This window comes from Erigeron canadensis, chromosome 8 (genome assembly GCF_010389155.1).
Source record: "Erigeron canadensis isolate Cc75 chromosome 8, C_canadensis_v1, whole genome shotgun sequence".
NCBI lineage: Eukaryota > Viridiplantae > Streptophyta > Magnoliopsida > Asterales > Asteraceae > Erigeron > Erigeron canadensis.
Genome location: NC_057768.1, coordinates 2,575,556 through 2,590,298, shown reverse-complemented (window position 1 = coordinate 2,590,298; position 14,743 = coordinate 2,575,556). Strand labels below are relative to the sequence as shown.

At 32.3% G+C, this 14,743-nt stretch overlaps 1 protein-coding gene across 1 annotated transcript; it reads right to left on the bottom strand.

Annotated features, from left to right (window-relative positions):
- Positions 1–4,710: 4,710 nt before the first annotated feature.
- On the bottom strand, positions 4,711–9,161 carry LOC122580342 (protein trichome birefringence-like 19). Its single transcript, XM_043752613.1, has 2 exons — positions 8,456–9,161; positions 4,711–5,569 (listed from the first exon to the last, which is right to left on the bottom strand). Exons 1-2 carry the CDS (start codon positions 9,146–9,148, stop codon positions 4,799–4,801), a joined length of 1,464 nt encoding a protein of 487 aa, XP_043608548.1. The 5' UTR covers positions 9,149–9,161; the 3' UTR covers positions 4,711–4,798.
- Positions 9,162–14,743: the final 5,582 nt, after the last annotated feature.

Below are 14,743 nucleotides of genomic sequence, written 5' to 3'. Positions count from 1 at the left end.
TCTAAGTTAAAAGCAACATGTTTCGAGTTCTAATTCGAATAAACATGAGATAAATCTAGATTTGAATTTTTCCGGCGTGATTTTCAAATTTCGGTCGCAGTGATTTCAGTTGATATTTCGTTTTTCTACAAACCTAACGAATCTGAGTTTGTGTTTGAGTTTGGAAGAAGAAGAGAAGAAATGATCATAGTGAAATGACGAATTTGCCCCTCATTTAACGAACCTAATAGACGGTCGTTAGTCACTGAGTGAAAAGTGAAAAAATTGACCAACTTCAGAGTTTTTTCTATAATTAATTCACTTAAGGGTAATAACTGAAAATTCTGCCAACTTAAGGGACCAAAAATGTATTTTTCTTTATTATATAGTTTGTGATTTGGTCTTTCTCTTAATTTTTGGTAAGTGGTAATACCAAAGTCGCAAATATGAATAGATATATGTTTATTGATTATATTTACATAATGATATGGCTTGGATAAATCATTAAATCAACTATTATTGTATTCAAACAATATAATAAGATTAAATATTATTTTAAATAATAACACAAGATGTAAAATATAAAAGACAAAACAATTAAGCTATTTTATTATAAATCGATGGTGATCATTGACCAATGGTTTTTCATAGTAGTCATAAAATTGCGTATAAGGTTTAATAGTAGTCATAAAATTGCGTATAAGATTTAATAGTGTTAAAGATTTCATTCTTCAATCAACTCGCTCTTCGATTATTGTAAATGGCTGCCCCACACAAGAATTCAATTGTGAACGGGGCATGCCTCAGGGAGACCCCCTTTCTCCGTTCCTATTTATTATTGCCATGGAAGCTTTATCCAACGTGATCCAAAGGGCTTCAAATTTGGGCCTGATTGCCGGCATTCAACTTCCAAATTACGGCCCATCCATTTCCCACTTTCTTTTTGCTGACGATGCAATTGTTATTGGAGCATGGTCACCCACTCATGTGTTGAATATCTCCAGAATATTGAGGGTTTTTTACATTGTGTCTAGACTTAAAGTTAATTTCCAAAAATCCAGCTTTTTTGGCTTGACCATCAACCCTGAAACCATTACCTTAGCTACCCGAATCTTAAACTGCAAAAGCGACCAACTTCCAATGTCCTACCTCGGTTTAATTGTTGGAACAAACATGAATCTATCTAAGAATTGGAATTCTGTGATTCGTACTTTTGAGAACCGATTGTCACAATGGAAGGCATCTTCTCAATCACTAGGTGGTTGTATCACTCTCATACGCTCCGTGCTTGACAACCTCCCAACCTACTTCTTCTCTCTGTAAAAGGCCCCGGTATGTGTTTTATCTAAACTTGAATCCATTCGTACATCCTTTTTCTGGGGGCTCTATTTCTCATAAGATAATCCCTTGGGTGGCATGGGAAAATGTCATTGCCTCTGTGGAGTCGGGTGGTTTAGGGTTGGGTTGTTTAGCTTCAAAAAACCTTTCTTTACTTGCAAAATGGTGGTGGCGGTATCGCAAGTCCCCCTACTGTCTTTGGGCTCGGGTTATCTCTTCCATAAACTCATCAAAACGTAATTGTATGCCCGTCCCTGTAAAATCTGGTTTGGTGAGAGTTTGGAAATCCATTGCCAAACTAAACTCCCACCTTGAACCGTTTGATCTTTGCTTGGAAAATATGTTCACAGGTACTATTGGTAATGGAAGCACACTCCGATTTTGGCTTGGCAATTGGTTAGATGCTGCTCCTTTCTATCGAACCTACCCAGACCTTTACAAACTCGAGAAGAACAAATGTTGCCTCATCAGTGAAAGATGCACTGGTAATGGGCGATTTTCGCAATGGGAATGGAACTGGGTGAAGCCTCCTTCATCTAACGAAGAAATACACCAGCTATAGGCACTTTTATCTCAAATCTCACACGTTTCTCTTACAAGCTTGGAAGACAAATGGTCATGGAATCATGATCCCTCGGGTAATTTCACTGTCAAATCAATGCGACGCATGATTCTGAATTCAGCCAAAGGCCCTCACAACTGGATCTTTCCTTGGAATCGTATTGCCCCCCTAAAAGTAAATATATATTGGGGTGAAGAATCCAACTAAACCGGCAGCCAACCAAGGACTGTCTTCTTCTACGAAACATTCAAGTTGGATCCCCGTTGTGTCCCTTCTGCAACAATGTTGCTGAAACCGCAACTCACCTTTTCCTTCACTGCTCTTTTGCTGATACCCTTTGGAATTTCATATTATCATGGTGTAAGCTCCCCATTATGAAGCCAGGCAACATCAGGGAGCTTTTCAACTTGCATAAGGACCCCATTTTCAATATGGAAACCAACAAACTCCTTGGTCTAATCATTTGGACTCATTGTTGGGTTTTATGGAAGATTAGGAATGATATTATCTTTTCAAACAAGACTTCTTCACTTCGTTATGCTGCAAGAGAACTCAAGTCTGTCTCCTTCCGGTGGATCACAAATATATGCCCAAAGCTCGACATTGATTGGCAAAGTGGTGCCAATTTAACCTTTAATACTCGTTTTTTTTTTTCCACTTTGTATGTGATGTTATATCTCTTCTTTCTTTGTATTGTACTTCCTTCAAACTCTCTTGTATCACTAGCATTTTGCTAGTTCGTTTTTTCTTTCCCCCAATTAATTATAAAGTTGAACGTTCAAAAAAAAAATGTCATAAAATTGCCCTTGGGGCATGTTTGGTAGAGGGAATTCAAGCAAGAGAAATGGAAATAATATAATTTCCTTTATTTGGTACAACAAATAAATATGGAAGAAATTGGTACACGGAGAAATTAATTTACACTAGCTTGATTTTTTTACTTTTTGTGAAGAAATCATTTTCTTACCCTTTTAGTTATATATTAGAACACGGAAAAATCTATTTCTCAAGGCGGAACTGTTCCGATGAATTAAAATGTTGTATTAATAAACGAATTCATTCACAACTTAAGTTATGCATAACTTATTTGTTGCTCAATTTAACAAATAGAACGATCAAATGGGAAAAATGACCCTTTTCACAATTCTTGCATACTCCTGTTTACTTTAATTCAACATTCATTTAACAACTATATAGAAGTTTAAAGAGCTAATTTACTTCAAAATGGGACATGACTATACTTGTTTTGACAGAATTACGAAAAGGCCCGTACAAGCCTAGACCGCTTAGCAATTACTAATTAATAGGGTCTTAATATGTTTGAAAACTAATGAAAACATACTTTTAGTTTTGTATGTGAATAATCGCATCGAAAAGTAATTTTGTACATCTAGCTTTGCTATCATTCATCATTCGTAAAATATCGTTAAAAGTGGCGACAAACAAGGGGAAGATGGGTTTGTAGGGCCCGGTCGATGTGGAGGAAAGGGGACATAACTTTATCTTTAGGATTTCATGGAAGTATCTTGGGTTTACATTACATTCATAACTCAATCATGGGCGTAATTCCGGGTTATAAACTTAAAAAAGAAAAGTGGGTCAACATTGAAGAAATGTTTGAACTTTGAATATTGAACACTATACAGTATACACTATGTAACAAGTACATATATGACATTATTTTTGGGCCCAACATAAAGTAAGAATATATCTTTTTATATTAATTTGTGATTTAAGTTTCGTGTAATTTTCTTTTTTAATCTCAAAAAGTATATTTTTGATAGGGGTGAGTATGGGTGCGGTTTTTAGTTAAAACCAAACACCAAACCATTATTTTTGATTTTTAAAATTTCAAACCATGTGTAAATAGTTTATAGCGGTTTGGTTTTTTGATTTTTCAGATTGGTTTTTGGTTTCAAATGGGTGGGGTTTGGGTTTTTTTAAATACCGGATCAACTAAAAACTAAAAAGCAAGATATTCAACTTTATGGTTTATTCATGCAAATATTAATACTAAAAAACTCAAAGTCTATCCATAACAAAATTCAAATTTTTAAATAATAATAATAAAAAATATTAAAGTATCAAGTTCAACTATTATCTTGAAATATATATTAATTAAACTAATATTAAAAATTTATTTTATTTATTGATAATATAGAATGCGGTGCGGTTTGGTTTTTGTGTTTTTTTTATATGCAATCAAAATCCAAACCATTAATATGGTTTTTCTAAATACAAGAACCATAAATTCGGTTTTTCATCATGGGACGGTTTTGTGGTTTTTATGGTTTATAGTTTGGTTTTGCTCACTCCTAATTCTTGATAGTATTTTCGGGGCACCATGGACACAACAAATTTTCAAAAATTACCAATATACAATAAGTCCTTTTATATTAACAAATGTCTAAAACTAATTTTGTTTTGAATATAACATTTTATAGTTAGACATGAAACCGTGCCATGTAACCGAAATGGTACCACAAACGATATATGGGGTTTTACTCACAAGTTTGTGAGTGTGACTCGTTGTAGTGACATATGTTGTGAGGTTTTTCTTGAAGATGCTACCGGAACATATCTAAGACATTCACATTATCTTGTAGTAATTGTTGTTGAAAATGTATCACTCTAGAAAAGAAAAATATCATGACAACCAAACACACTGTTAAGAATGAGAATATATATAACTTTAAAGCAGACGACCCAACCCATTTGGGACTTGTAAGTGAGCTTGAAACTAAAAGAACTATGAGCCCAATCCAAGTTTGATGCCAACTACTCAAAGTTTGGTATCCAGAAGAGAATAAATGAAAACACCAAAAGTCATCTCAATGTTAATTAAGCCCAACTATGATGAATTTACATTATAAACTTTCCTTCATAATGTACAAATTATCAATATCAATGCACATAATACTATCTATTATCCTCCTCCCTTTTTATTAACTCCACCAAAAAATCATTCCAAGCATCAATTGGACCAGGCAAGCACCAATGGACACAGTCATTAGCCATGGTCACATTTTGGAAAGGCCCATGACCATATTTGCTAGGGTGTCCATCTGGTCTCAATTGCATAACTTGGGTCATGTCCATAAACTTAAATTTAATACCTTTTCTTCTACCTTCACGCTCTCCAATCTTGTACTCTTGCAATTGAGTGTTGTACATTTCCAAATTATAATCTGCCATCACAGTTTCATTGCTCTTAAAAGGCTTTGTTCTTACACAATCCCCACCTTTATCCCAATGTCCACCTTCAAAATGTGATGGTACAAAAGATCTCAAAAAAACAATCCCCTTAAAATTCTTCAAGCTATTTATTGCTCTGAAAGCACTTCGCCATGCCCTCCTGTAGCTGAAGAAGGCAGAGCGGTGGTGAATAGTGCTTTCAGAGCAATAAAGACAACCAATTATTACACGGTTTGAATAGAATAACGTGGGTCGAAAAAACCATTGACCCGAAGAGATGATGACATAGTTGAAGTTTTCAATGTGGGATGTCCAAGATTCGTCAAATTCGTCGAGGTAGAGTTTGAATGGCTGTGTTATATCTAGCTGGTCCGTTCTTTCTGTGTTCACTAAATAAGGTGACCAAAAAATCGAAATGTTGAAGTTGTAGTCTGGGTACTCGTAGCTTTTGTAATTTTGGTCACTTGAGTTTGAAACATCATTCGGATATGTAACCTGGATATCGAGTGTAAATTACATAAGTAAATAATATGAAAGACATAAATGTTTCGTAGATACAAGAAACTACCATGTAAGTATCAGCAAAACAATGATAAAATGCCGATGTAGTATGTAAATATGTAATACGAGATGCTATATAAAATAAAATCCTCTTATTTTGTGTATATTGTTATACTAACTTATACCTATTTGATGGACAAAGACACTATAAATAAAAGTAATTAATAATTATTTATTATGAGCGTTATTTATCAAATGATAAATCAAATCAAATGTAAAACCAAATATCTCCCAATAATAATAAAAGGGCATCTTAAAATCATTTTTAAAAAACCACAACCCTTAAATGAAAAGCAAAATTGAATTTTAACCTTTAGATTGTTTTGCTTACATCATCTATCATATTTAGATTAATAAATAAATAAACTAAATCTTTAATATACTAAATTAGTAAATACTAAATTGCATTATACATTTACGTTAAATGATATTTAAATGCATGTATTGATGGCTAAGTCCAATAACATATTATTGGTTGATGTTTCCGTTAATGATTATTCATTATTTTTTATAAAAACTTTTGCGTCTTCAATATTATACTCCAAACATAAATTTGTATAGTGTATACATTAGAATATTTAGGATAATATATAGTGGTTCATATCTTCCAGGGAAAATACTAAGATTTAAGTCTTGACATAAGAATATATAGGATAATATAAGAGTAAAATAGTTGGTCTAAATATAATACTTAGTTAAAAAAAATATATACATTAGTTTTGAAGTATATATAAATCAGGTCTTTACCCGTATGATGTGCGACTATTGAATTAATTTTTTTAAAACTTTTAATACATACGTTTTTATCGATAAAATTTATAATGAGTAACATTTAAATATAAAAAAAAAATATTAGGTAAACTGGATTGAAAGTATTTAAAAATCTAATATCAGACATATGAAAAAACCATACTTGTAAATTTAACAAACAAAAACTTTAAGTTAGTTTAATTTTTTAATTACATCAATACATTGCCACGAATGATATACTATCAAACTAGATTTTAGACATGTGTCCAACACTGGACATGTGGTTTACGATATTATTATTATTAGATCTTCATACATTTAAGTCATAAAAGCTTATAATTTTGAAGATATACAATTCTAAGTGTTATATTTAATAATAATTTAGAATTTGTTGTTCAAAAAAACAAAAAAAAATAGTTAGTAATTATTAATGATTGGCTAATGTAGTAGTTTGGAGTTCTCATGATGATTTATAGGTCCTAGGTTCAAATCATTGTTCAACCAACTTTGAGATATAGGTAATCTTTCTATGAAAGATTAACTTGGTTATACTCAGGTTAGGAGGCAGAGTGAATAATGATATCATTAAATCTCAATATTATAAAAACTTAATGCTTTTATCCCGCGTATTACACGAGAAAATAATCTAGTAGTTAATAAAGATATTAGAATTTAACACTTTATAAAAGTTGATTGTATTATTTACTATAAATTTTACAATAAAACTAAAAAGATTTTTAATGATATTATACTCTTATTATGTATGTAAAATCTGAAAAGAACATGAAGTAGATTTTAAAAAATAATGAAAAAGAAGATATAAAAGTGAAGAGAGAAAATATAAATCGAATATAAAAACAAATATAAAAAATATGTGTGTGAACTTGATAAGTAAATATCTAATTTAATATTGATATTTTATAAAGGTAGATTAAAATTAGAAAATAATATTATTGGTTAGTAAAAATATTAGATTTAATTATCAAAATAATCTAATTTTATATTACACTAAAAATATGGATAACGATATATATATCTAATTCATATGCCTAAAAATCAAGGTTGTAAAACTCTTCCGAGTCGGCCGAGTACCCAATATAAACTCTTGACTCTCCACCTCGTCAAGTCGAGTCCGAGTCACGAGTTCTCCAACCTTGATACGGATAAAATGATCATGAAGCGTGAATCTATCAATTAATCTAACGTTTAATCTTCAAGTTTGAATTATTATGTTAATGATTTTAAACAATTATGTTTATATTTGAAGTTTGGAAGATATTTTTAAAGTTTTATCACATATAATTTATGTTTGTATATAAATTTTCAATCCCAGTTCTCCCTGAATAGAGTTTGAGTCTCCAAAAATTTCTGACTCTCCCGGACTCCCCCTCGCCGAGTCTAGTCCAACTCATGAGTTCTCAACCTTGCTAAAAATAGACCTACTCGATACATCACATGTCACACTTTTTCCACTCATTCTCTGTCATTATCTTTACCTTTGATCTTGACACACGGCTTAATTTCTCTTTTAGGCCTAAAACATATAAATTAGTCACATTAATCATTTTCCATCAAATATTAATCCTCTCATTTTGTTTAAGCGAAGCCGAAATGATGGATTTTGGGTTACTCAGTTCGGTTTGGTACGTAGTTGGGCTGCAACCTTGATTTAGTAATTTAGCATTAGCTGGCCCACTAGTAAGTAGTAGGATAGTAACAATAGCAAAAGTAGCCCAAAAATAGTAGGGCCCGAAGCAGCAAATCAGATGCATTACCTCCAATTCAAGTTTTATGAAAAATCAAAAGTTATTGTTACAGTAGAGTTCTAGTGATTTTTTGTTTCTACGACAGTGTTCAATATATTATATAAGTTCTCACTTATTCAAGAAGTAACTATGTATTCCTTTCGATACCCTAAATTAAGCCTCAAGTTAGTAACTTCTTAATTATAATTTATGTATTATCATTAATTTCTAGCCTTAAAATGCACATATACAATTATACATACATACATGCATAAACACATTCATGAAAAAAAATCAATGTGAATTAAAGAAATGATAGACATACCCTTGATAATAGGCAAAGAAGAGATTGCATATGATTTCTTGATACAGAATCACCAACAAATGCAAGAGACTTCCCCCTCATCATCTCAAGAAATCGCCATGGATCAAAAACCGGCAATTCACAATTATAAGGTTTCCATCTCCATTTCAAGAAATCCCTATCTGGTCTCCCAAATTTCATACAATTTTGATGCTCTTGTATAGCCCAACACGTCTCATTCGTGTAATAAGGCCCCTCGTCGTTTTCAACCCATTCACCCGAAAATAAATCACAAGACTTGTTAGTATTATAATTACCACCACCATCAACACCTCTTGGAGGCTCTAATACCACCTCTCGACGCCTCTTTTTCTTCGTCCCTCTTTTCCTCTTATCCCTCTTACGGGTTTCCTTATTCTCCAAGATTGGTACCACCACATTTTGATCATTCTCTCCTTTATGTGTCGCGGGTAAAAGATGGCTACGATATAGAGGATGGTGATGGGAAAGAGTTGTGGATTGATCTTGTAAAATATCATTCGAAGATGAAGATATTGAAGTTGGTTTTTCAAGAATAATGTAACGAATGTAAGGATAATATATAGGGACAATGGTGACAATTAGAGTTAGGGCTACAATATGGGCTATCTTTGATGAGGTCTTTCTTCTTGTGAAAAGTTGTATTTTTCCTTCATTGATGGCATGAAGCTTCATGGATGATTTTTGTGGTAATGTTGGTTTGAGTTGAGGGTGGAAAAGAAACAGAATCTTTTATTTGCATTCGTATATAATGGTTGGTTCATTAACAAAGTTGATGGTTATCTCTTGGTTTATATTTATAGTAAACTATATTAGATATATTTGTTTGATTAGTCACTTTTACATTTTAAACCTTATCCTTTCCATTCAAGCAATTTGATAAAGATAATAATATACAATGTTCTAATTCTTTTAGAATATTTGCTAATATAGTATATATTCAAGCCAGTATACAAAATAAAATGTGAATGTGTGACTAGTTCACTTGGCAAAAAATTTTATCTTTTAGGATATCATGTAAGTCCAAAATTTTATCCCAGGCACATGGTATTTAAGATTATTTAGAAGTAAAAAAGCTAGATGCTGCAATAATCTTTCATTAAAAATAAATATACATAAAGTTATAATCTTATAATTTATTGTCTTACTTTCATAGAGGTACTCTATATATATGCTTCCTAACCAGCTACTTGTAGGTTTATGCATTTTTTATAAAAAATTTTTGCATGGGAGATAATGCGATATAATACTAAATAAACCTATATGCAGGTCCGGTGATTTATAAGTGCGAGCTGCTCAATTGAACAGGACACCAAAATTTGCAATGCGTTTATATATGTATTTACTGATTAATTAATATTAAATTAATTTTGCTGCCCAAGTATAGTCCAACAAAAAATTGATGAGGTTGACTATCTTATTAAAGCCCATTAGCCATTTATCTATATCTTAACTTTTATATATCAATATTATTAATAATAATTATAATTATTATTACTATTATCATTTATTTAACGTAAACGTGTTTGTATTAATAATTTTAAATTATTTTATTTTAATTAGTCAAAGTTAGATGAGGTTTTTATCTTTTAGTTTTGATAAATTTAACAATAAGTCAAAATTTTCTTTTCTTATAGTAAAATTTTTTAACGCCATTATTTTTTTTTTTAATGACCATTTGTGATGTTTAATGGGCACCATTGATATATTATCGAACCAGACACCTAAAATTCATGGGATGAGCCTGTCTATATGATACCTAAAAGTTTCCTTAACTATGATGCAAATCATTAACATTTCATAAGTTAAGACATACAACTAGTTCATATTTCTAGTTGTTCAAGAGGATGATAAGCAGGATGTTACATCGTTTGGTGTTATATTTTCATGATAAAGTTAATTAAGGGAGCCAAAATGTTAATAACAAAAGTATGGTGCTATAAAATTAATTCATCAAAGTTGATAAAGGTCAAATGGCCAGCCGGCCAACCACGGAGTTGCCTTGTTTGTTCCATCGTTTTGTAATGTTACATGTTGTATTTGACATGTGTTGACGTATTGATACTACAATCCTTTTTGACACATTCCACCATTTGACTTTTATTTTTTACATATCATGCCTTGTCCTTTTTACAATAATATCAAAATAGAATTACGTGTATCCATCGACACGGTCACTAATATCAGTCTCAAACTCTCAATATCAACGATACTGATCCTGAAAATCAAAAAAACATGGTATCAATTTTAGTTGCATATCAACCAGATTCCGGTACCAATCCCGTAAATCACCAAAAGTAAATACGTTCTCGGTCCTATTTAAAAATAATTAATACTAATTTCTGGTACCGAAATCGAAACATATCAGGATGGAATTGAGACGTGAGAAATTCTCCATAATTTTTTGACTGTTAACTAAAAGGGGTCGACAAAAACAAAAATTACCTAGGTTGTATAAAATTGAGAAAACTAAATAAGAGATCGGGGAAGGAAATGCAAATGGAATAAAATTATACTAATTTCTCACGCAAAGTTAACACTCTCTTTTTTTCATCTAAAAGGAATCAAAATACTCACTTTGTTTTTTTCCCAAACTACATTAGCTTTATTAACATTTAATTGTTGACATATCAACATCGAGCTCTAAATTATATATTAAATGGTCTAATAATAACAAATCATATATTTAAGCATTTAATTGTTTATGATAATCTTTCACTGTCTACATGACATATACAATACTCGTGAGCGCTCTGGTAATATGTCTCATTCATGCATTACGTAATCTATCTTAAGAAAAATAAATAAACATCATATCTTTTACTGTAAAAATGTTTTAAAACAGCCGTTCCAAAATAAATAAATAAAGAAATAAATAAAATGTTTTAAAACAAATTTATCAAAGGTATTGTTTTGTAACAAAAAACAATGTTACAATTTGTTTTTGTTACAACATTTTGTGCATATACACTGTATATATATCGTTAAGAAAAGTTTAGAGATATGGAACATAAAGCTATTTCAAAAAAAATATGTTTTTTATAACTTTTTCGTAATCCAATAATTAAAAAGAAATGATATATAATTAAAAGGGTTTGTTGATAAAAATTATTTTGAAATTTGAACTTTCAATGTTTTTCATTTTCGATTGCACCAAGTCAACAATAAAGCTTCTTTGAGGTGAAAACCATATAATGGGGCTAAGATTTTTATGACCTTTTTAGTAGCTTGGCCCTAAATCAAGGCACGACATGGTTTTGTACTTTCATTAAAGTAAAAACCAAAAAACCCAAACCCTTCTAATTAATGGGCTACACCTGCAAAAGAGGCCCACTAAATGGCTTTGTTTCGGCTCTTTTTCTTATAGGCTCCATGAGTCCATGCTATCAAGAATACAATTTTCCTAATCAAGCATCTTGAGGCATTTGCTAAACACAATTATTTGGGGTTAATATGTATTACTTTTATGTCTTGCTACGATCAAGATAATCTAGTAGTTAGGTGTTCAGATGTTTTCACAGCAGGTCATACCTTACTAGGTAAACATCTTTGTAAGTACAATTACTGTTGGGTTGTCGGCTATACTATTCATGTGGTTTAAGCAATGGCTTCAGGTCTCCAAAAATTTAGGCCTCAATATGTTTTAATTTTTTTTTATGTATAGTGGGTTAATGTTTTGGACTTTTAGGCTAGATACCAACTTAATCATGTTATTATTAGCGGCTAAAGAAAAAAAAATAGCAGGCCCTCACCTTAAAAAGTAGGCAATGACAAAAATATTATTACAGGTGTTCAAGAAAAAAAATTAAACAAACATGATTTTTTTTTTCTTTTCCTTTCACTCTAGCAGGAAGTTGGGTATATAAGATGAGCTACCCTTTTTTTGTTTTCTGTATTTACTTTAATTTGTATGCTAGTGAACTAGGCTTCCAAAATTAATCTCACTTAAAATCATCAAAAAGCTTAAGCCTGCACTGAGTACAAAATCGTTCTAACTTGATAAATATGTATCTCACGTGAATTTTTGCAAAAGGAAAATTGAAGTAAGTAAGATATATAATCCCGTTAGGTTGGCCCAGTTAGCCCTACATTAACTATTATAGTGCTTTATATAATCCAGATTACCTGTTAATTAATGTACATTGTCACTATATTTTTCAACTTCCCATGCCGATTTAAGTCATTTGTTGTTTGTACAGCGGATTGGGTATGATGTTTTGAGGTGTTTAAGATGATTTGTAGGCGATTCCCCATTGGTAGGAGGGTTCCTCCCTTGTACGCCAATTTAATGTGTATTGTTTATGTGAGTATCTGTCCCTTGATTGCGTGTCTTGTCCTATACTCGATGTCATATGCCAAGCTCAATTGCCCATTTTGCCATCCTTCCCGATTTTTCTGGTTTTGTCAATATCTGCCTTAGTAGCTTGTCTTAGAGTACCACTATTGGGTGGCCTTGAAAGTATCTGCGCAATCTTCTTGCTGCGTGTACGCGGGCTAGCACAAGTTTCTCCATATCCGGGTAATTCATCTCTGCTTCTTGAAGGATCCTACTCACGAAATAGATCGGCATTTGTTTTCTTTCTTTTTTGGTGAGCAACACTGCGCTGATGCATTCTGTGGAGGCAGCGAGATATATAAACAGGGTTTCTCCTTTCTTAGGTGACGTCAAGGTGGGCAGCTCCACTATGTGTTTCTTCATTTGTTCGAATGCTTCGTCAGCCTCCTTAGTCCATTCAAATCCTTTCTTTACCCTACAACTTTTTAGCGTTTTGAAAAATGGCAATTGTCTATCTGCTCCTTTTGAGAGGCCATGGCTTAGTGCTGCAAGTTTGCCATTGAGGCTTACTGTGTGAAATCTATTAATAAAATTTATAAACACGAGTTACCAATAGACTGACTACTACACACTCACAGGCAGTGTACCTGATCGCATGCAATATAGTAAAAATCCGTAAGCCGAGATCGTTCACAAGGACTTTTATAAGCAATTGTAGAAATTTAGTGATTCAAGTAAAATGGGGGGGTTTTGTGGCCGAATTGCCACGTTGCAAGCAGTTAGTGGAAAGAGTCAGTAATCCCTCAGGATTAATCGAAAGAAGATTTTGTTGTTTAAAACAATAAATTAAAGGTCACCCATCTTGATTTCGCTCGACAACATGTTAAGATTGCACATTGGATGAAGTTCAAATTCCATTTATTTGATTCAATAACCGAGATTCAAATTGATCGCTAACCCCGTACCCGTCAAGTTAACAACTTCATTTGACTCTCTTGTTTAAACTAGTTCCATTATTAAGACCGGTACCCCAAGACGCCTTTTTATAACTTCACTAATTCAACAATGGTTTTGGTCATTTCGGATAACAAATGTGTCTATTGATTGTACCCAACCATTAACCCGTTAATTCTTATTAATTATTAATTACGTTCTACCGTACCCGTCATAGAACCAATCGCTTCTAACCAAGTGATCAAAATAACTTTTATCCAACCCGAGTTACTACTAAGATTGTGCAAAAATTATCTGCAACCAATAATTAAATGATAAAGAATTAATAAACTAAGATCACGACACAACGTTAAATTAAATCAACTTGAATTATAAAATATTGTGCAATACGTACATATTGTCTCACTCCATCAAGATGGATGAAAAGGCGATTAGCCACTCATATGAAAATACGAATATCCAATCAAATAAAGAGAATTCATCGTTACCGAATACAAAGGAATGAAAACGAATAACGGAATTGATCCAATCGTAATGAAGTTCTTTGAAAGAGAATAATCGGATGAAAATCTGCTCCCAAGGCTGCAAAAGTCGATTGGAAAGTGAAGGTAGGGTTTCAAAAATGTTTTTGCAAGCTATTTATACTTTCTAAAAAAAGTTGTTCAGATTCGACCCCTACTGCGTCGCAGTCTCTTGTTTGACTTTCTTGACTTTGACTTCCATTGAGTGGTCTTTGGCAGTATATGGTACGACTGCGTCGCAGTCTCAGCACGCTGCGAAGCAATTTTTTCCTCGGCATGAATTACTGCGATGCATCACAATAGTGTGTCACAGTGCCCGTTGACTTGCGTTGACCAGCATTGACTTTCTTTGACCAGCTTCCAATCTTCATTCTCATGCCTCGTAAAACATCCATAAGCACTCATTTTACTCCAGAAACTTTGTTTTCTTCAAATTATTGCTTAAATACCGGTTAACTCCTGAAACACTAACAAATACCATAAACGTACCAAATATACACGAAAACGACTCGTAAACCT

Bases quoted from the DNA above. Each gene is read 5' to 3' on its own strand.
- LOC122580342 (XM_043752613.1), bottom strand. From the start codon at position 9,148: ATGAAGCTTCATGCCATCAATGAAGGAAAAATACAACTTTTCACAAGA. The intron at 5,570-8,455 runs GTATGTCTATCA...CTCGATATCCAG, and splicing joins TTCTTTGCCTATTATCAAGG to GTTACATATCCGAATGATGT.